This window comes from Cygnus atratus, chromosome Z, assembly GCF_013377495.2.
Source record: "Cygnus atratus isolate AKBS03 ecotype Queensland, Australia chromosome Z, CAtr_DNAZoo_HiC_assembly, whole genome shotgun sequence".
Lineage (NCBI taxonomy): Eukaryota > Metazoa > Chordata > Aves > Anseriformes > Anatidae > Cygnus > Cygnus atratus.
Genome location: NC_066396.1, coordinates 4,477,827 through 4,501,240, shown reverse-complemented (window position 1 = coordinate 4,501,240; position 23,414 = coordinate 4,477,827). Strand labels below are relative to the sequence as shown.

At 44.9% G+C, this 23,414-nt stretch overlaps 1 protein-coding gene across 1 annotated transcript in view; it reads left to right on the top strand.

The window, feature by feature from the left end:
* Positions 1–23,414, top strand: part of SETBP1 (SET binding protein 1) — a 254,088-nt gene that overhangs the window by 40,136 nt on the left and 190,538 nt on the right. Inside the window, exon 4 of the mRNA XM_035559958.2 lies at positions 23,186–23,200. Within this exon, the coding sequence (XP_035415851.1) occupies positions 23,186–23,200 (15 nt within the window). The remainder of the gene's footprint in view (positions 1–23,185; positions 23,201–23,414) is intronic.

Below are 23,414 nucleotides of genomic sequence, written 5' to 3'. Positions count from 1 at the left end.
ATATCTTTATTGATGATCTGGATGAGGGGATCGAGTGCATCCTCAGTAAGTTTGCAGATGACACCAAGTTAGGTGCATGTGTCGGTCTGCTCGAGGGTAGGAAGGCTCTGCAGGAGGATCTGGATAGGCTGGACTGATGGGCTGAGGCCAACTCTATGAAGTTCAACAAGGCCAAGTGCCGGGTCCTGCACCTGGGGCACAACAACCCCAAGCAGCGCTACAGGCTGGGAGATGAGTGGTTGGAAAGCTGCCTGGCCGAGAAGGACCTGGGAGTACTGGTTGATAGTCGGCTGAATATGAGCCAGCAGTGTGCTCAGGTGGCCAAGAAAGCCAACAGCATCCTGGCTTGTATAAGAAGCAGTGTGGCCAGCAGGTCTAGGGAAGTGATTGCCCCCTGTACTTGGCTCTGGTGAGGCCGCACCTCTAGTACTGTGTTCAGTTTTGGGCCCCTCGCTACAAGAAGGACATGGAGGTGCTCGAGAGAGTCCAGAGAAGGGCAACGAAGCTGGTGAGGGGTCTGGAGAACAAGTCTTACGAGGAGCGGCTGAGGGAGCTGGGGTTGTTCAGCCTGGAGAAGAGGAGGCTCAGGGGTGACCTTATTGCACTCTATAGGTACCTTAAAGGAGGCTGTAGAGAGGTGGGGGTTGGTCTATTCTCCCACGTGCCTGGTGACAGGACGAGGGGGAATGGGCTCAAGTTGCGCCAGGGGAGGTTTAGGTTGGATATTAGGAAGAACTTCTTTACTGAAAGGGTTGTTATGCATTGGAATGGGCTGCCCAGGGAAGTGGCTGAGTCACCATCCCTGAAGGTCTTTAAGAGACGTTTAGATGTAGAGCTTAGTGATATGGTTTAGTGGAGGACTTGTTAGTGTTAGGTCAGAGGTTGGACTCGGTGATCTTGGAGGTCTCTTCCAACCTAGACGATTCTGTGATTTTGTATTAGTAGGAACCACAAATGCAATTGCTGGAAAAATCAATGTAGCCTTTGCTTTGGAGCACCTGGTGCCACACTGTGCATGTTACCTACATACCTGTGCAGATGAAGTAGAAAAATGAGGAGCCTAAGCCTATTTTGGTTCAATAGTTGCAAGCAGAGGAATGATCACAGATGGAAAGAATTCACCCTGCTCAGCTGTAGAATCAGGCTGCTATGTGAAAACATAAGCATGAATCAGAAGGTATGATCAGAAGGCAGGATCATCCCTTCTCCTGTCTGTTTGTGGAAGACTCAGGTGTAGGCACACTGCTAATGGCAGGGCTCTTTCCCTAATGGTTTTTGCAGTGACACCTTTCCTTCTGGGAAGCACCTGGTGCTTCTCTGTGCCCGCACACAAACCCTGCTGCCTCGGGAAGAGGAGGTCTGCTCTTCCTCCCCGCTGCCTCTCCCCGGAGGGGCTTCCCCACCATGATCTCATGGAGCTCTAATGTTAATTATCGTCATCTCATGTCTCAGTGGTGCCTGACTTGAGATGAACCAAGCGTATGGCTTTTGATACCTATCTCAGTGAGAGGCACATGTTTTCGCACACACGCTTCTCTACTACCCGCAGTTTGCACTCTGCAGACAAACACAAGCTGAATTCTGCTTCTGTTTCTTGTAGGTAAATACACATGCAACTGGGTAAAAGGACTGGAATGCAATTAAACTCCTTATCACCGCATGCACCAGCCTTTTCAAGTGTAAGCAATGTGTCAGTGCAAATTAAGAAAAATAAGCAGTAAAAGGGGTTGCAAATGCAGTTTTCGTACTACCTTTTCAGAAAATAACTTTGCAGTTTTCTTTTTTAAAATTATTTTCCAAGTTAAATTTTGTCTTTTTTTTTAATCTCGAGGTTGTCATTTCTGCTTGGAAAACATGACATTTCTGCTATTCCCACAGCTTTGCTCTCAGACTTTCTCCTGAGCCTGGCGCAAATCTTTGATGGTTGGCCATGCAGTTTCTTGAGCTTCCCTCTTTTCTTTTTCCTTCTAAAGTAATCTCTGTGCTCAACAATTTGCAAGGTTTGAAACTTGTGTGTGTTTAGGAAAGCAGTGTGGAAATAACTGGGTGTTTCAGGATCATTTTGATTTTTTTCCTTTTTGATCTTTTTTTTTTTTTTTTTTCCCCTGCTGATTTTACAGCGTCAAGAGCTTTAGAAACTAGTATGTGTCAAAACCAGGGCAGACCTTCAACTCCCCCCACACCCAGCTACATCCTTGCTTATCTGCTTGTGTTGCTGTATTGAAGAAAAAAAAAAAGTGATTTGGAAAGTTACGGAAAACCTCAGCACATTGTATTCTGCAGAGTTTTTTCTTTGCTTTTTCTTCTTCTCCAGCCTGGGTCTGGAGAGGAGCCCTCCATTTGCCTCCTCTGGCTGGGGTTTCTCAGTGGGAAGCTCCTTGCTGGAGTGCGGTGCCTCCTTGCCAGGGGAGCAGCACATGAGCTGATCCCTCTGAACAGGTTAAATAAACAGGAGTGTGTTTGGGTTAATTGTCGCTGGTTCTGCTGCTCTCCATTACTGATCTATCTGGGAGTCTGGCCAAGGAGCAGATGTGAGAGACAGCATCATCACCTCCCTCCTTGTCCTCATTGTGTCTGGCTTTATCCCTCTTCTTCTTCCCCCCTACACTTTTTTTTTTTCCTACCCCTCTTCCCCCCCCCCCCCCCCCCCCCCCCCCCCCCGCCTTGGCTGAGCAAATAGGCCAGATGGCAGCGAGGGGAACAGACAACAAGTGAGCCATGGCATATGGGCAGCCTGTTTAATTTCGGCTCCTGTTGGGAAGTCGCTTGCAGGGAGATAAGTTACAAAAGCAGGAGAGGAGGCGAGGAGGAGGAGTGGGAGGGGAGGGGCAGGAAGAAGGGGCGACCCTTTTGGGGATGAAGCAGCCCAGCTGAGGGACTTGGGGTGCAGAGGACTGAAGCCCAGGCCGCATTCCTGATACAAAGCTGTAAATTAGCTGTTTCCATGTCAGCTTGTCTAGGAAGTCTTGTCAGCTGCAGACAGGGAGGAAAGATGGAGATGTCTGTCCTCAAACGAGGAGGAGGAGGTGGCTCCGATTTCCACCTCGCCGCCCTCCCTCAGGCAAGCTCACTGCCGCTGGGAGGTGGGTTGGGGAGAAGTCCTCCCAGCTGCAGGAGAGGAGTCACGTTGCCCATGGTGGTTTTTATTTGTGCATCTGTTTGTGTAGGCATGCAGGAGTGTGCGTGCCTCTGCTTCTGCAGGTGCATTGTGCTCGTACATTGCCATGGGTATTGATGGCAGATCACTGTGGGCTTCTTTGGGGGGAAAGGCATTGCTTTGTAGGTTTTGTTACAAAACCACGTAAATTGACACAAAACAAAAGGCAGCTTAGTAGTGATGTATTCTACAGCTGTTCCCTTCCTCTCCTGTCTTGGTGTTCATTTACTCCTGTTTTACTTTTTGAAGTCAAAATGTCAGCTATGAACTTCTTGCTATCTATTCACACAGGTTTGGGTTTTTCTGAGAGACACAACAGTGGTTCTTGCCCTGAATGTGTCTCAGTGATTTAGGGACAAAATTAGACTTAATTGCACTGATTTGTGTTTGTGCAAGACTTACTGGCTTCATTTTGATAATTGGGAGTTTTGGAGATGGGCTAGGGGGGGTTGATTTTTCTTAGTTTTTATAAATGTGTTATTTTTACATCAAAAGTGCATTGAGATGTAGTTGCCAAATGTGTTTGGGAACTCAAAGCTTTATTACTGTTGATGCTCAGTGAAGTCTGGGGTTCCTTGGTACCTGTTTCCATCTCTGAAAACTGTCCTGGATGCATCCTGAGTGGTGGAGTGGAATCCTGGCTCTGCATGCCCGTGGATGGGATTCAGCCATGAGCTCTATGCTCGCCCTTGGCGGGGTTGGAAACCTCTACAAACCAATTAGGTGTGGAAATATCGAGCCCTGTTGGCAGAATACAGACAGCCCTGGACCACAGTTGTACTCCTTGCCTGTGCAAAGAACTTTTTATATGACATTAATTCTGCAAAAAGTTTATATTCGCTGGAGAGTGTGCGGAGAAATGATTATGCATCGCCAAATTGGTGGTGCAGAATTTTAACTTCCAGCTCAGGCATTCCTCCACTGATTAGTTGTAACATGAATAGAAACACCAGCCTATGATTTATTAGTGAAGTATTTAAGATAGATTGTTAAATTATTCAAATAGAGTTTAAAGCAGGCAAGGAAGACAAAAAGAAAGAAATCATCCAAATAAGAGCTTGGCTTTCCTGAATTTGAAGAATTTATATTTGCACTCACTGGATAGATGAAACTAAAAGGGCTATTTCAAAGAGAAGAAAAACAGATTTGAAAATGAAAGACTTCAGCCTTATTATCCCACCATCAAACTTAACCTTGAATCTTTCTCCATCTGATCCCTGCAGACTCCTGTTCCTTCAGCATTGCTACAAACTGCTGCAGCCCTCCATCCTTTCCTACCTCTCAGCTACCACATTTTTGGGCACCTGCCTAAGCTGACTGCAGTTTCTCTCTTTCTATGAACGATAATGGAGAGGCTTTTTGTTTTACTGTTGATAAACCAGGTGGGGACCTCTCCAGTCTTCCTGTGTGGGGTTTGAAGGGATTTGAATATCACCTCATCTTCTCTTAGTGGTTGTTTTTGTTTGTTTGTGGAACCTTAGTACTAAATTCTCCATCTTTTGAGGAAAAAATGTGTTGAAATCACGTCCTAGGGAATGTTTTTTGTTGTTTTCAGTTTCTGTACACCTAAGTTTCTCCTGATCTGATAGAGATTACTAGCTCCCACAGCCATATCTATTCTGAATATGAGATCAGTGTGACATTTTAAAAGCAAAATTGATTGGACTTTGACACATCTTCAGTGAAAACACATGGGAAATATGCATCAAAATCTGTAGACAGCTTTGAAAAATTCAGCCCTTTCTCTTCATCTACTCCCATTTCAGCACAAAAAAAGGAGTGTTTTTCAAGTCTGACCTCCTAATGCGAGCGCTCTGTCTTGGGCTCTGCAGCTGAGGAAGAGAAAACTTGCAAGGTCTGACTCTTTCAAATATGTGGCAGCTGAAAAGAAGATAATTAGGACAGGCAAATCCAAACAGTACTTTTTGCAAATTGTATTTATCCTTTTCTTTTTGTGTGTGTGTGTGTCTATATTCTACTTCTCCACCTGCCTTCGAAAGGAAGCTGATAAAAAGGATTTGCTTGGCCTTTTTGTTGCTGGTGCCACATGCATGGGGGAAGGGTGTCGGTTGTATGCGGCGCTGCAAGATAGATGCTGCAGGTGAAATTACCCCAGAGGGGCCAATGCCATCCGGAGGGGGCAGCCTGTGGGACTGAAGCCCTTCTTTTTTTTTTATTTCTGTTATATGGGGCTTTGCTGTGGTGTGGGACCGGGTCCTTTACGTCTCATAGGTGCGTGCAAGTGTTTATGGAGCAATCAACTCTGTCCACAGTGGCAACGGTCATGCATCATGTAATTCTTCAGCCTTTTGTAGTAGATTGTGTTTGTGAGAGTCGAAAGCATGGCCAGGAGGGAAGGGGGATAGCTTAGATGGGAAATGCTGGGCTTTTTTTTTCTTTGGAAAGAGCCTGCCTGTGTTCTTTTATGCTTTTCAGGCTCAAGGCTGAGAGCGAGCGTGCGTCTGTGCGAGGGCGTGCGTGCATCTGTGCCCATACAGTTGCTCAAGTGGGAAAAACCCACGTTTGTGGTTCACACAGGAGGAATTTCTGATGAAGACAACAGTGCTAAGCAGAAAGGCACATCCTGATCTCTCGAAAGTGAGGGGCACGCTCGCTCACACAGGCACACATAGTGGCTGGGCTCTCTGCATAATGCGCGCAAAGCGCTGCCCTTTAATGAACGTAACCCTATGGCGGCTGGGATGCAGCCGGCCAGACCCCACCATTAATAAACTGGGAACATTCTTCTCCTTTTTAGTCCCTTTCAATGCCAGCCCTGCGGTTTGATCTCCCTTGAATGCTGCTCCCCCTCATTTGGGGCTCCAATTCTGAGAAGATTTGGTGCATTGTTTGAGGTCACAGGATGTCGGATTGATTTCGAAGCTTTTGTATTGACTCCAGGCTCCTGAATGAAGCTGTCATGTGTGTCTGTGGTTGGCTAGCAGGCTGTCCGGCTGCAAGCTGTGCCTTCCTTTGTTGTTTAGGCCTCATTGAGCTGAGGGAAGAGGCTCATTTCAGGGTGATTTACCACCACCCAAACACCAGCTGTCTGTTGTACTGCTGCTTGCCTCCACCTTGGATTCAGTTCCCATTTCCCTCCGTTCCCCAGTTTTGCTCTCCCACTCTACTGCGTTCCTCTGTGGGCTCCTGGGCATGGTTTCCTCAAGACTTTTCATCACACTTGCAGAACAGTGTAAAAACCTTAATTGCTTAATAAGTTGTTCTTTTCAATGTCACTTATGCACCCTCCCCTCCTTTTTTTTTTCTTTTTTTTTTTTTCTTAAAGGTTCACCATTGTGTTATTTGCATTTTCTTCTTGGTGAAGGAGTGAACTATGGTTCTAGAAAAAATAAAATCACCATGTCCCCCAGGGCTTGTTACTTAGTAGGCAAAAGTAGTGCAAAACAGCAGTGATTTCAATTTAAAAGTAGATATGGAGATTAGCAGCACCACCGCAGGATGCATTGCGTGCCCTGCCTCATGCAGGGTGACAGTGAAGGTGGCCACAAAGGCCTCCTGTGCTGGAAATGCTGGGTTATTTGGGTGGGTGGGGAAGGAGTCAGAAGGATGGCATCACCTCCCTTACATACTTGTCATCCCTGAGCAGGCACTGATTGCTGTTGGCCTGCGGGTATTGTGCTGGAGAGCAGTGCTGGTGGCACAAGGCAGGAGAGAAAGAACAGAGCAGAACTCCATCAAGAGCTCTCAGAAAGGTGCTTCTCTGCGAAGAGCAAGGCTGCTGCAGCAGGAAGACTAAAAGAAAGACCATGTTGGAAGCTTTGTCCTTCCACATGTTTCCAGGGCCCAAATCTCAGTGACCCTTGCTGTACATCCTGTTTTCATCTGTGGGATGTTCTGAGGGCATTGCAAAGCCGGAGAGTTGTAGAAGCCCTGACCCCATATCATTCCAGGGCAGCATGAGGCATGGCTGCGTGTGCCTGGCCCTGGCTGGTGAGGCAGGAGCAGAACAGTGGGCGTTTAAAGGCAATGCTGTGCGAGCCGGACCTCGGCAGCTGCTGGCACCATCCCACTCTGGCAGGATTTGCAGCTTTGTTACTCAGAGGTCTTGGGAGGTGCGAGAGAAAGGCTGCGCCAGCGCCTTGGGGTTGAGGCTGCTGCCAGTATTTTCTATGGCCATTGCTCAAACGTGCCGAAATCTGACATGAACCATGTAGGTAGAGCCCAGATAGTTGTAAAGCCCAGGCAGGCTTGCTGGTGGCTGCAAGGCGAGTGGCACGATGCTGCTGATCTGGGCTCACCCTTCTGGCCACAGACTTGGGAGAGTGGGGAGAACGACCTTAACAGAGCTCACTGAACCCTGGGATGTAAAACCTGCTTTGGATGACTTTGTCACCTCTCAGAAGGGACGGCCTTGAGCATGCATGTCATGGGGCTTGGAGCACATGAGCTGGGTGCTTGCCACCAAGTGAAACCAGTCTCATCATCTGGGGACAGCTGAATGCCAACATGAAGTTAAATGCTTTCAGTAAGCAAATTTTCCTCCTCCTTTCCTTTTATTTTTCTTTAATGAGGCTTCAGGATCCTCCCATGAATCCAAGCCAGCTATCCCCTAGGACAGAGCCTGGCAGCTCCACAGAGCCCCACCGAATCCCCGTGCATCACGTCTGCCTCCTTTAAACGGGGCTGGCAGTGCTGGGAGCCGTGTATGTTGTGGGGCCGCTGGCGTGAAGCGAGATGTGGCTGGCCCTCCTTTCACTTCTGGGCGATGCATATTGGTGTGTCTCGACCACAGGCTGTTAAAACTGGCGACAGATCAGTTCCTGTCACCCGTGAAGCTGAGATAATTAACCTTATTATTATTATTATTATTATTATTTCCCCCTTCTTTTCCCCTGCAAACTTTGGCCAACTGCTGGAGCCCTTGGTGCAACGAGAATGCTGACTCCAGTGGGACTCCCCATGGCAGGGCTGTAAGAGGTGGGATAACAGGACCCATGTGCTGTCCTCTTCTCTGCTCACCCATCAGTCGTCTTGCTCCTTGCCTTGAGAAGGGGATGTCTGATAAAAATTGGGAGCCAGCAGAAGCCAAAGTGAGCTCTTCCTCTAGAAATCATTGTGTCTACCTGTTTCTAAGCCACAGCATCCCATCAAGAGCAAGCAGCAGAGGAACATTGAGTAGCAATACATCTGTGAGCTTTCAAGATCATTTTACTCCTCCCCAGTCCTGTTATTAAAAAGCCATGGAATATGGAAATGATGCTCCGTAAATTAAGAGTGAATGTCTGTAGCACCTGGTGAGATGAAGCTCTTCTCCCACCCCTGCAAGCATCAGGAGCATAGGGCCATGCTGCTGGATGGAGCAGGGAGGGATATATTAGGAGGCAACGACCGCAGCAGGATAGTCCCAGCGAGGTGTTTTAATTTCTTAACAAACTCCTTGGGCACTAGAAACTGTAAAATAACACACAAATAAACAAACAAAAACTCACTGACCCTTAGCACCCTGGAGGGCTCTGTTTCAGACTGCTGAATAAAAGCTGAAGTTGCATATGCATGTTTAATGTAACACAAGGCGCATGCTGCGGAAAGCATGCTTTCGTCTAATCTGCTTCCAGACAGAAGCATCCAAACAGAAGCCCCTTTCCCTATCCCCACTGAACTGCCTGGTGTATGCAAGGAAACCCCTGAATGACAAGGCCTCCATCTGCTCTTAAACGGAGTTGCGACTGGCTGCAAATGTTGTCCATATGCTTTTTTTTTGTTGTTGTTGCCTTTCAACTTAGCTGCCTAAAGTTAGGCACCTATCCCCAAATTAAGCATCTGTTCATAAAAGGCTTCCCTAAAAAGGTGAAGGTAGTAGCTAACTCAGGCGATGCCCATTAAGAGAGGTGCATCTGCAGACAGGGAAGGAGGTGTGGTTATTCAGCCAGTGTGGTGTTTTTGTTTGCTTTTTAAGAGATTGGAAAAGCCCCCTGCACTCTTTGTACTGTCAGGAAAAATAAAATCCAAGTATGCTACCAAGTTTTGGGTGAATATTCCCCTAACGTCTTGATTGCATAAGTAATTGTGATCAGCATCTTGTGATTTCTCTCTGTTAAATAAAGCTGGTGATATTTCCAGCCTTACAGAAGAACATTGGTTTGCCATGAAATCAGGCTGGTTGGGAGTGTATCCCAGAAGCCAGAGAAGAGTCTAAAAAATGGGACTTCTTCTTTTGGTTGTGTTATTAAAAGGGTTAGAGAATCTTTTCCTGTGTAATGACTTTGCAGTGGGTACTGGAACAAGGTGACCAACAGCTAGTGATGTATGGATCTAGTGCCTAAACACAGGTATATGTTGCTGCTGTAGGCACCCGAAGGTTTCCTGCCCATCTCTCAGCTGCCTTTTAGGAAAAGCGTGGGTCTTCACAGAATCCTTAGTCTTCCTTAGGTCTTGTTGTCTCTAACAAGTCTCTAATTTGTCTCAGATACTCCGTGTGTCTAAAAAGGCTCCTTTGCTTAGACAAACGAGTTTCTCCCTGTACCTTGGCTTCCCATTTCTGATGTAATAATTTAATACAATTGCTTTAAATTTTAGTTTAATTGTTTCTTTCATGGGAACACTTTTAGAATTTAAGGTGCTTCGTATTGAATCACTGAAGGCATAGGCACAGCCTTATCCGTGTTGTATTTTTCAGTGTATTTTTTGGGAAGAGGAGGAAGGATAACTTTTGCATATTATCTGGTCTTCCTGGGGCTTGTGGGATGCTGGGGTCACCTAGTGAGAGACCCCACCACACCTGGCTCTCCCAAGGTGTCACAAAGTTTATCTGCCTGTTTGTAATTCCTGACACTGAGGGTCAGCTCTCTGCTGTGTCCTGACATTGAGCAATGGCTGCAATTCCTTCTAATCGTGCCCTTTCCCTTCCTCATCATTTAGGGCAGAGCGCTTCCACTTGGCTAAACTCATTAACTGCTTTAATGTTGTGGTCGTCTTTTCCATATAAATTCATCCTGATGAAATCTTGCGACTCTCCCTCAGTTGCCCAGCAGATGCTGAGAGTGTTTATTTTTCAGCTTCAGACAGCAAAAGTTGGGGAAAAAAATTTGATGTCTTGGGCATGTCTATCAGAAAGTGTGTAAATGCGATGGGTTTATGGGGACTCAATTTGCTGTGTTATTGTTTGAGTTCAAGCAGCATTGTGTCCAAACCTAGAATCCCAGCCCCTTTCTGCCATGGGGATTTATCAAGGTTTATCAGGTCCTTATAAACTCCCAAAAAAACTTTATAAAGTGATCCAAATGATCCCTAGAAAAGAACTGGGGTATCGTGAGGACCCTGCTGCTCAGACCAACTCTCTTGAGTCAACCTCTTGGGTTTGCAGTGAAAAGGAGTTGGCTGGATTCAGCTTATTTTCCAAACTGCTGGCTGTAGGCAAAGGGAGGTTGTGGGGACTCTGTTTCTCTGGAGATCTCCACTGGACAAAGCGCAGTACGGATGCTGTGGATGCACAAGCAGATGGAAATGTTGTGGGAGGGTGGGCTGTTGAATTCACAGCAAGGATTTGCTGGTAGTTATACGGACCGGTTGTCCAAATGTGGATAAGTCATACCTGTAGGTCTGCATTTTGCCAAATCTAGCTACACGAGAAGCAAATAAGTGCTATCTGGGGAACGTGAATTCTGGTATATGAGCTTTTGCCTCAAGCCATTACAGTCTGGTAATTGCTCTCCCTGAACATCAAGGATTTGTTCCTGTTCATGCATGTTATGATAACATACATAATATTGGGCTAAAATAACCTATTCCTTTTCAGCCTAGTTTGTGCATATTCCAGCTGTGTTCTTCTACACACCTTGGTTTCCTTCTGCCCCTGTGTGACTTCCCTGATGCAGTGATTGGGGAATTCTCCTTAGCAGCTTGGGAGCTACTGCCTCATAGAAGGACATCTCCCAGCAACGCAGGATGAGTCCGCAGGTTTTCCTAATGCCCTTTCTTCCCATGCTTCTCATCATAAAACATCTTGGTCTTTGGTTGTTCAGATTGTGATGAAGTTTTTCTTTCCTTCTCTCTTGTAGGGAAAAGTCATCGGAGATGCAAAACTGCTCATGAGTTGTGGTTGCAGAAAAGGGAAAAATGCTCAAGTGAAAGACTCGGATCAGGTCAGTCAATCTGTACTTTAACTAGTGGAGAAATAAAAGAATATGTTAATATTTGATTGATTTGATCTGTGCTGTTGCATATTGGGGTTTCTGGATGCAAATGGAATCTCTGGCATGGTTGACAGTGGTAGGATGTTAATGTTTTCACATTTGTTATTTGTAGGAAAAAAAAACCTTTGAGCAAGATCAGGGATTCATTGCAGTAGAAGCTATGAATGCCCTCGCCTGACTTAATCCTATCTGGTTTGTTTATTCATGAATTCTGTTTCTTTATAATAATCCACTCTAGGCAATGCCTTTCTTAAAGACTAATGCACTTCCTTGCTGGCTAAGTATATGCAACCTTTGGTCTCAAACTGTAGCTGCCTGGACGTGTGATTGTTACAGAGAACGCGCTAGAGAAATGTGCCATTTGTTGCATGCTTTTGTTCCGAAGTGACACCACCAAAAGAGCATTCCTTATTGAGGTTACTCATGATAGACATGTAAAAACCTGTTCACAAACTGAGAACTGATGGACAGGTTTCATTATTTCAGGTTTTCAATCTTCATTACTCAGTGTGAATTGCCCCTTATTCTAAAATTGGTCAAATTGATGTCAGTGGGACAACTTGCAGGGTCCAGCCATTGGAAGCGAGGTGGGCTGCGCTCTGAGCGCCAGCCAGCTGGTGGACTCTTCCCACAGGTTTGCGCTTCTTCAGACCAGCTGAGTTTTGTCCCTGTCAAAATTTTTGGTGGCTGTTGCCTTCTGGCTTTGTAACTGAAGAGAAGTTTGAATCCAGAGATCATTTGTTCCAAAGATGGAGCAAAATATGGTTTGAGCAGAAGCACTTTATAAATACCGTGTCATCCAATATTCAGTGTGGTAGAGGGAAGTGGCTGATCTCCAATATCAGGTAACTGGCAGTGGGGTCCCTCGTACAGCTTGTGAACAACTGTGATCAGGTATAGACCTGAAACAGATTTGGTGTCCACAAAGCTCCAGAAGCTCCCGATAATTTGTCAACGGGAAAAAGGCTTAGTTCTCGTGAGGGAAAATGTTTCATTTTCAACATGCATGTTCTTCAACCCTAATTAATCATGGTGTTCCTGACCCTTGCTTTGTTAATACCTAAGAAGATCTGAGAATAGGTCTGTCTATCCTGTGGTGGGCTGTGTTGTGAGAAATGCTGGCCACTCTTACAAATGCTTTGGAAGACTGTCTTTTTTTTTTCTTTTTTCTTTAAATCGGTATTTTGAAATAATGAATTCATTGCCATGCACCATACTATCAGTTCACCATCGAGAAAAGGATTCAAATAAGTTTTCTTTAAAGCATAGCTTCCCACTCTCACAAATACAAGCTTAATATTCTCATGTTGAAGTTCTAACACATAAGGAGAAAATTAATCTAGAAATGAAACACTTTCACCGATTTTACTCTTTTGTGTTTTGATGTACACTGGCTGAATCACTCTTGATTTACAACAGGGCTAGATTAGGGTCAAACCTCTTGCAGTAGGGATTAAAAATGGGAAGGGAACATCTCGATTGCAGGAGAGGTTTACAAAACACCATCTCTAACAAACCCTAAGCGTTGGACCTGAATCTCATTGATCACAATAACTTAATTATAGAGTACGCAATAGCTTTTGAAGGGAGAAGCAATCTCATCCTCTTAAATGTTTTGTGGGGCAGTAATGAATTACTCTTTGCATTTGGTTAATTTCTGAAATCTAACTTCAGATGCTTAGTGATGTGTTGTCCACCTCAGTAACTCCTTTCTTTGCTACATCAGCATAAATTATGGCACAAACACTTGATGCAGAGGCTGCGAAGTGCATCCGTCATGCCTCTGGATGCCAGGACTTCAGGGGACAGGAGCTGGATGGGGAGGAAGTTTGTACAGGAGGGTGGGTGGCAGCGTGGAACATTAGTCTGTGAATGCAGGACCTCAGTTCAGCTTATAAATTATCCCCTGGGCCTTGTAGGTAAACACAGACTTCTGTGGTGACATTGGCTGGGAAAGGCAAACACTTGCTGACAATTGTAGGCTAATCCTTCAGGACGCTAATTGCCAGAAAACCAAGGAAGCCTTATTTTAGGAACAGATTGTTTCACTTTGTGAAGGGGAAAAACACTGAACTAGATTTAGTTTTGTTTGCTGAGGTCTTTCCTTCCCTGCCCCCAGTCTCAGGTTTTAAAGATTTACCTTCATAATTGTTGTTGGGATCTTTTCTTTCTTTATTTTTATTTTTTTGGTCTTGCTTTTTGTTTTCTTTTAAGACCATTGCAACTTTCTGTAAAAATGCAACTTAATTTTCATTGTCTTGAGTGTAAGCATAAACGGGTGTGTGGTTTTTTATACCATGAGCTATATAAAGGTTTGGGACTAGCTACCTACATTCTGGCTAAAGTTTTGAAAACAAACAAACAAACAAACAAACAAAACACCTTTCCAAAGATTTTCTTTCTTTTTTTTTTCATGCTTTGGAAACATACAAAAAGTCCTAGACACAGTACCCCACTATTGAAAATCCCCAGCTTAATCAAGCCATGACTCTGTTGCTGAGGATTTCATTTACTGCTATTTCTCCAACGTGCCTCTGGAAGGGAAGACACCGTAAACTCTTTGACCTGTGGTCTGTGTCCCTGGGCCTGACATCCAAAAGCAGCTATCTGTCTGGTGGTTTCGAGGGTGCAAGTCACCAGTGAGTAAATCCCGACCCTGTCATTGTGGAGGGCAGAAGCCCAAACAGGCTCATGTGGGGCTGGGATTTCCCAACAGTCACAAGGAGCTCAGCTCTCAAGTTGGATTTTCACCAGAGCAGGAGAGGGACCAGTGGTTTACGTTGCATGGCCTCCCAGTCCAAATGAAACCCTACAAGCTGAGATGAAAGGCTAAGCAGTGTAATATAAATCCCACAAAACCTTTGCTAGCCTCCAAAGGAATATAGCTGAGCACACTAAAGCACTCGATTCCCATCCTCTGTCTTCCTTCTGTGCCGTGGATGGTTTTGATGAAGAGTTGAGTCGGTGGAGTGGGATGACTGAGAGAAGTCCCAAAATAAGGCTACCTCTTGGCAGCAAAACCCCCATGTCCTTGGCTGCCATTGGCACCGTTCCAGTTGTTTGTGTGCTTTGTGGGAGTGAAATTCATCCGTGCCCCAAGGCCCAGAACCAAGTCTCTGCACCACAGATATCCTACTGTAATTGTAGGGTTCATATATGCTCTTCAGAGTGGTTATTAGTTTCCCAGTAATTTATACCTCCCAATAAATTATTATACTGTTGCTTATTATTTGAGGTGTGTTGTTGCATAAGAATGGCAATCCTGGACTAGGCTTTCCTTGTGCTAAATAGTGTATTAACATAAAGCAGGAAAAATGGTTCCTGGGGAATGATTTCGGCTGTGTCACTTCTGTACTTTCTAAGGAAAGCAAAACGTCATTTAAGAACAGGGGAAAACTGTGTGGGATGACAAATAGCATGTGTATTAAGGGTATACACAAGGCTGAGAACCAGAAGTAGCAAAGAGCTCCATATCCTCAACACATGCAGCTTTGCCTTTGTGGCGTTTAGTTTTATTTATTTTTCCCTGCTTCTCCCAACCGGTAGGCAGCTCATCAACGTTTAACTGCTCTTATCCTTTAATTTTGTTTTCTTTTTTTTTTGCTTAACTTTTCTGGTGGCTTGTGCAAGTTCAAGTGTTACTGAAAACTTGGGTCCTCCTTGTCTTTCTGTGTGTTTGTTTTTGCTTTTAATATGACAAATGCATGTCTCCTCTGGAAATGGTATCCATGCTGCAAAGTAATTATTTAGTGAATCGTGGATCTAGTTTGTGTTGGCAAGGATCAGATTAATCATTATTAATCATGACCCCGCTGACAGTAACCTCATCCCTTGCCTGAGTGCTGTTCTGTATTATGAAGTAATGGCTGTTAGGGGTGGCTGGGCCTCTGCTCTCACTGCACCAGCATGGGGCTCAGGACTGCTGGCAGGGGCAGAGGAACTCGGTTCAAAATCAAAAATAGCTGCGCACGGTCCACGCTCCAGAAATGAAATAGGCAGCTTCCCCTGGGGGCTTCTTTGCCTCATCTGAGTGTCCTCCTTTCCTTTTAAGTGTCCTGAGGGTTTAGCTCCTTCCAAAGGTTGAAGTCAGTGCTGGGGATGAAATAATCCCTCTGCTGTGTTTTTTTTTTTTTTTTTTTGCCTGCTCTGATTTTTGTTGTTATTGTTTTTGGTTTTGAATTTGGGCAGATCCCAGTGAAACCTAAAGCATGTGAAGGCCAGATCCTTGTGGTCTATTACAAGGATAAGATTTTCATGTCTTAAATCAGTGGCTGCAGCAGGTTTCAGCTCTGGGACACCACTCATCCCAAACAGTCCCCAGAACAAACACCTTTTTGAGGATTTCTCGATTCTTTGAAGAAACATTGCGCTGTTGAGGTGAGGTGTGCAGTCAGGTTCATGTTGCACACAAAGCTGTGAGAAGTTCAGATACATATATCCATCCTTACTGTTCGTGACACCAGAGATCCGCTCTGTCAGATATCCGACAGTAATGTAATTCATGTTTATTCTGGCTTTCCTAGCACTACAAGTTCTTTTCAGTAAGGTACAGCACTGCTATCACTGGCTGTCATCAGAATTTCAGCAAAAGCACAATGGGTGAAATATTGGATTGAAACTAATCATTGTCCCAAACCCCACACCCCAAAATTCACCTTACTTCTTAAACCCAGGACAAAACCCTTTAGAAGAGAGCAGAGGAAAGAACATTCTTTGTCTGTCTAGCTCTTCGGTACCTGGAGGGTAGCAGTAGGAACTTGGAGCAAACCTGCCACACTCTTTTGATCTCTGACAAAGTTGTTGTGGGAGTAACATTGTTTAATGGTTGAAAGAATTTATTGAAGAATAAAAGTAACAGCAAAGACAAAGGGCCTAATACAAATTATCTGGTAAACCGCTGTCAAATTTTACGTGCTCAGGGCTACTGGTAATTTCCTGTCTTAAAAAAATGGGGGGGGAGCTCAAGAGGAGGGGAGGAGGGTAAAAAGTATATAGATAAACCCACCTCTTTAAATGGCTAACTGCCCTGGCCTGAACTGTGTTGGAGCTAAGTTCCAGTCTGCTGAGGGTGTAGCAGAGGGCTGACACCAGGTTTGGAGAATCTGCCTCAGCTTCAGTGGCTCTGCCTTGCATTCGTCCACTTGTCAGCAAGAAATGCGCTGAAGCACAAAACGAGGGAGTGCAAAGGCTCCCACCACTCCACGGCATCCAAGCAAGTCTGAATCACACCTCCATGGTTAATGTTTCTCTCCACTAAAAGGAATTAGAGCAAATAAAAATAAATGAAAGCATTGGCTAACTGTTGGAAATACACGGGTGGAAGAAAGCAGAAGGAGAGAACTGGGGGAGTGAAGGTAAGCCTACATCTCCTGCCCTGAGTTTATGGCAGAGATTTAATCTCTGCTTGAAAAATCATTGGATTCTGCATGCGTTATAAAAAGAAAAAACAAGAAGTAAAATACAAAGAGAGAGGACGTTAATTGTCTAAGGTATCTGGGCAGTAAAACACCCTTAAAACTATTTCATTCGTGGAATGAAGCAGGCTAGGTGATCCTATAAGGAACACAGAACTATAGGAAACTTTCCAAGATCATCCAATCCTAGAGATCTCAGGCAAATTACACATTACACTTCTGATTAACACATCCCTTTTGGCACAGGTTAAAAAGCAATTATCAGAAGTAATCCTCGTAGCTCTGTCATTACACTCATCCCACCGTTAGTCTTTTACTTTCCAAAATACTCACTCACATCATCACTGCATCTTGTTCATGCCACTGGGTTAGGTCTTCTTATCCCTAATGATGTGAGCGTTGATCTCAGCCAGGTGGGCTGACTTTCTTTTTCCATTCGCCCATCACAATTCTCTTGCTACTGGCTGGGCTGTAGGGAGGAAATAGTCCCACTTGGTGAACCAAAATGCTGGAGAAAATTTACTCGTATCCTTTTTTTTTTTTTTTTTAAAGTGATAATTTCTTCCTCTCAGTGGCATCTGACTGGGAACAAGAGGTATTTGAATGAGAGACTCACCACCTCTGATTTCTCTGGACCTTCCTGATTTCCAGAGCAGTTGTGTTTCAGTAATCGCTGGATCTAGTGCTAAGCACCTGCACTCCTGGTGGCTGGGAAAGTTTTTTGCTTTCATTCATCTGTTGTGTGGAGTGGAAGTAGTTGTGAAATGGAACTTGGATGGTTAAGTACCCATTCTTCAAATTTACGTAGGTTTTGAAGGGATGGTGTTATAAAAGAAACTCCCAAAGTGTAAGCCTCCGAACAAAAGAAATGGAGGTTATGGGTGTCCTTTACAAGTTCAGCCGTAATAGGCTTGTGTTGCAGCGGGTTACACCTCCCTCCATACAATGCCATTGGTAAGCTGACATTTCTAATGACCTTTTATAATCACCTATTTCCTTTTCTCACTCACTTTATGAGTAGTCTTGTACTCAGTTCAAGAGTTTCCTACCTCATGGTCTCCTCTTACAGTTCATGTTCATTTCAGAATGGGTTGGGCTTCCTGTAAAGAGTAGCACAGTGTGGACTGAAGTTCAATAGAGCCGTTCCTTTCTACAGGAAAGGAGGGGGGAAGACCAAAAAATGCGTAGTGCCCTTTTGCAGGAAAGGCTCCAGAAATGGCAGACAGCAAATTGCTTTTTTTTCCTTCTGAGGCAGATCTAAATGCATGCTCTAACACAGTGTCCGGCCCCTGCTTGAGATGTAAAACTTAGGGCTCTGACCTTCTCTAGTGAGTGCTGACCCCACGGCACTTTCCTGCCTGAGCTGCAGTATGAGAGTCCTGGCGCTGAGGTTTTATCCAGGTTCTAATTCAAGAAATGTGTTTGCCAACTTGACTTGACCCTGCACCTTCGGTGGGATGCATTATTCTTCTCTTCCTGCCTTCAATTGCTGTGTACTGCCACCTTGCATTGATGGGTCCTTTGTTCCAGCTCGGAGGTAGGGGTGGTTCAGTGGTGGCTGAAGGGAAGCTATGCGGTTTTGAAAAGCAATTTGAGAGCCCTCTGAATGGAAAGTGCTTCACACGTGAAAAAATTAGTGTTATCAATTGTTATCATCAGACTCAAATCCTGAAATGTGAAAGGGTCATTTATACTCGTCAAACACAAACATGGAGTGTGCTAAAAGAGCTAAAGCAGCCGAAGAAAATGCTGTCTCATATCATTTCAGGCTTGCAATCCAAGGGAGCATTAATAACTATTTTGTTACCTTCATTGATCTCTCTATACGGACGGAGATGGAGAGAGTTGGAAGTGAGAGGCTGCACTGCTGAACCTCTCCAAGTGGTCCCATCCCTCCCAGCATCAGCTAAGAGGAGATGCAATCAAGACAGGGAACATGTGCAGATGAATTGGGAAAAGGTGCAAGTAAAGGTTTGGGCTGGTCCATTTGCTTACAGTTGACTCAGGACTATCTTTCCACATCACTCTCTGTCACCCCGTTTTAATGTGCTGCCTTTCCCACTCCGTTTTGTTCCCATTTCCCCTTAGCGGATGCCAACATGTGAAGACACCATGGCAGGGTCAGTGTCAGTCAGCCACCCTTAGGATGACAGCTGCCACGTGAATCCAGATCTCATCTCCCTGGAGGTTCATGCAAGCTGAACGGCCTGCGCAGAGCTGCTGAGAGCTGTGAGGTGCAAGGGAAGTGCAAAGGCTTTGACGAGGCTGGCAGATGGAGTGAAGGACCTGCTCATTGCACAGGGCATCATGCTGGCAGCTTTGTGGAGAACTTCACACTCATCTCGGCATGGGTGCAAAATGCTACCCGAGCAGAATGGGGGCAGTTTGCACCCCCCCTTTTTACTCTTGTTGTACCAGATTCAATGTCAAGACAAGATGAAATTGAGGTCCTAAATCTCAGCAGATCACCTCTCTTGGAATTGTACCCAGTATGGTGGTTCTGCGTTCAGCAGATATTCAGTCATGATATCAATTATTCACACAAAACTTGTTCACTTGAGTTTTCTAGCAGCTCATGTAATGGCTACTCCTGATTTTCTCATGGGAGCCCATCCTGCTTTTGAGTTGACCATACTAATAGAAACATTTTTTGGGTTGCTCCATCTAAACAGCTTTTTGTTTGTTATATCCTTCTACTTGTTGTTATATCCCATTTAGTGAGTTCCTTGTTTGAGCCTACATGTCTGGATTGGTGAGAGACAGCAGCAGCCTAAGGTGTATATATGCCTTGGGTTTAAAGTTTCATTATGTAGGTCAAAAGCAGTTTTGAAAACAATACCTCCTGGAAGCCACTCAGAAAAGTCTGTCAAATAAACCTATAACCAAAGTGGTCTTTGTAGAAGAAGAAAAAAATCCTTTGTGCAGGGGAGAAATCATTTATGCTATACTTTGAAAGTCTTTACAGCAGGTGGGAGAAGAAGTGGTTCGGTGTCTACTGAGTCAGATTACCCTTCAGAGATGTCACTTCAGTCCCACCATCTACCACAAGTAGACGTGTTTTAATTCCCTCAAGACCTCAGCTCTCTTTGTAAAGCAGGGAAAGCAGCATGGGTATCCTTCATGTTAAAGACTGGGGAGTACTCAGATATTACAGTGACGTAGGTCTTACCTGAGATAGGTTAACACCAGCTTGAATTTATAGTGTGGTTCCTAATAGCATCCCAACAGATGGATGTTTTTTTTTTTTTTTTTTTTTTTTTTTTAAGTGTTGTATCTTTAAAAGAACTGGACAAAAATCTGATCTGAAGTACGAGGGGGAAAAAAGCCATATGATTCTCTGCATGAGTAAATTCCACTGCAACTGGTTCCAGCTTGGAGAATGTATTCTCAGCTGGGTTATAAACCCTCAAAACCAAAACAACATAGCTAGGGCAGTGTAATGGGATTGTTCTGCTGTGGCTCATGGGCACATTTTAAGTGTCATCAGTTTAGTCTACAACTGGAGGCTGTTAAGTGCAAAACCATTTTAGCAACTGCATCTTACATGCAGGAATGATCGAATATTCATGGATTTTCTCTTGTTGGGAAAAGAAGGAAAGGAAAATGAAAAACCACAGGAAACCACACTGTCCTTCTGCAAGTAGTTTAGTATTTTTGGAGGGCAGCTGAATTAGTCTGGCAGCTGAGTATTGGTGTAGGTGACCAGGAAATCGGCTCTTGTCCTCCAACGTTGATCTGTTCTGCAAACTTAGTCAAGTTATTTCACCTTACTTTTTCCTCTTAGTCTTATCTGCTCGAGTATGTGAGTTGTTTGTCAGGGAAGTTATTTCACTGTGTTTTTGCAATGGGTTAGTCTCTACCTGCAAGACACTGATACTGAGCAAATAAGGACAAGCTATGTGGGATGAGGCCCCATATTTTGTCCCACCAAGGGTACCGACTGTGAATATTTTGTTAGTCAATGCCAAGCTCTTTATAAAGAGCTCAAAATATTTTGGAACTGAGTGGGAAGTGATTGCCTTACCCCAAAGCTGGGGTCAGGAAAGGTGGTAAAGTTAACTGTCCCAACCCAACAGCTTTCTCTACGTGTCCTGGGCTGCATTTACCTGCTATGGAGCAGCCATGGGAAAATGCGATGATGAGCTGGTGTAAGAGTCTCCATTTGGATGCAGGTGCTAGGGAACAGAGGCTCTGACTTGAACCATGGCCATGTTCACATGGAGGTTGGTTGAAATCTCTTTCAGCACCCTCCCTAGAGGTCAGTGGTTGTACTTGGAAGACAAGGGAATGATTCCTGATGAATAACAGCCTGCAAAAGCTTTTATATTCTCTTTTTATCATTATCAAATCATGCTGGAGAGGCTGCAGTATGACAAAACTCTCAAGCTTCATTTTCAAGAAGCTGCTTGGATGAAGACAGGGCATTTCAAAATCAATACTGAAGCTTGTATTCCAAAGAGCAAATGGGAGAGTCATTATAAGCTGCTTTGCTTCTCATCTCTGATTCCTCATATTCATAACTTAAGACTTAAGCCCTGTCATTTGGATTTATCCTCTGTGGCCTGCAGTGACACCAGGAAACGTCCTCCTTTTTAACTCTGTGGCAAAAAAATAACAACACTGCAGGGTAGGATCATATCTCCACAGAAGTTTAAGGCTTAAATGTTTCATGTTGGACACCAGATTCTGCTGTCTTCTCCCCCTCCTGTTTGTTCCCTTTCTCTCTCCTCTGCTGTTGTACATCAATCATCTGCTTTCCTAGAGGCTAGAATACAAGCAGTGTAACCCCAGAGTGAAAGGATACTGATAGAGCCAATCCTGCACACGATTACTGCTCTGTCCTCCTAGATGCCATCGCTGGTCTAACAACAGGCTTTTGCTGATGGCCATGTTTCAGCTAGGCTGAAGAAGGCAATGGGGACGGTAATCTAAAAACCCAGCTCCACGATCGTTAGGTGATGTGTTACATCTCCATCCACTTCTATTTTAGGTGGCTTCCTAAATTTCTCTTTCCTTTATTACTTCCCACTTTGTGCTCTCGTGGTGCATACAGCATCACAAATGCAGTTTCCTCAAACAGCAGTATTTTTAATTGTGACCTGGAAATGAACCTCAGACCTGACTCAGCCAACCCAGCTGAACTTTTGATAACACATAAAGGATTGGTGTTGAATTAACTAATGGCTTGGAAATAAGAAAGACTTCCTACATAGGCTGTGTTTTTTGTTGTTGTTGTTGCTGCAAAAAATACCCTAGTGTCAAATGCTATTCTGTTAGGTGGCCTTCAGAAGAGATTTTGGGGTTTGTTGGTTTTTTTTTGGTTTTTTTTTTTTTTTTTTTTGGTCTGGAAGTAAAGAGTATGATTAGAAGAGGTGGCATTACTCACCTCCAGAAAACTCCCACAGCAGTACGCGCAGGAGAAGCTGATGCACAGCAGTTGACTTCTGGCAAGCCCAGGCAGCAACAGCTTGTTCCAGCAGCACCGTCTCCCTGCTCCCGTCTTTACTGAGCCAGGCTTGAAAACACATGATATTCTGCTGGCAAGTTTGGGAGTGAACTTTGCTGGGAACCCAGTACTTTTCTCTCATCTGCTAAGCCCTTATTAAACCCCACCACTACTTTTTCTAACTCCCCTCTGGACTTTGAATTATGCTGCAGTGAGCCTAGCACACGTGAATAAGAGCTTAAGGTCTCCCCTACTTGGGTGGTCCCATTAACCAAGGTTTGCTGTCTTGGCTGCAGAGCCATTCCAAACATTGCTGCTATTTTTCTTCCCCCAGAATTTCTCACCTGCCTTTTTTTTTCTTTCTTTTATTTATTTTTATTTTTTTTCCATTCCCAATCTATTAATATGTGTTTTAACCAGTTAACTTTGGAACCGAAATATTAACTGCACAGGAGGCAGCTATTCTGAAGGTTCATAAAATATGTATTGGAGCTGGGAATATAAAATGCTCCCATTTTGTAGCAGACAAAATGGATAAAGTGCTGAGTGAAAATTGAGAGGGACCCAACTTAAACCTTTGAAAATTGCTGCCAGTTCCAACGTGCTGTATTTATTTTGACTCAGGAGGCTCAATCCGGTCCAGATGAGGTCATTTGGTGGGGAGCACACGTGTCTGCACAGGGCCAGAGGGAGGGAAGCCTGTGGGATGCTTTGGCTCCGAGGCACTGAGCTGCCAGGGAGCGGCGGTGGGAGCAGGGCTGGCAGCCCGTCGATGTGTTGATCCTGGCATCTGAGCGTGGCGTTGGGGTGGAGGTGTTGTAATGTTTAAGTTCGTTTCTTTTGAGGCAGGCGGGACAGTGTGGCTTTTGTATCCTCAGCTGCTTGCTGGGTAGGGTGAGTGGAGGCAGTGCTCGACATGCTCCAGGAATTTGGGGATGTGGGAATATGTTTCGGTGGGGTGCCTGCAGTTACTCTTATGTGACTCCACACGGCAGAGAGCCGATTTCATCTGCAGGGCTTTCAGCCTGCTGTCTTTAACCCTTGCCCCCTCAGCACCTGATACCTGCTCAGCACTTTCTTTTCCCCTCCCTCTGCTCCTGCACCTTCACTTGCTCCTCTTGTCAACATAAATGATAGCTTGGCCATTTGTCTCAATGCAGCTTCCCTTTCCTCTCCTGGAGCTCCATCTCCACCGCTCGCTGCTGCATCCCAGCAGGTGGGGAAGACTCCTGCGTCCTCTGTGA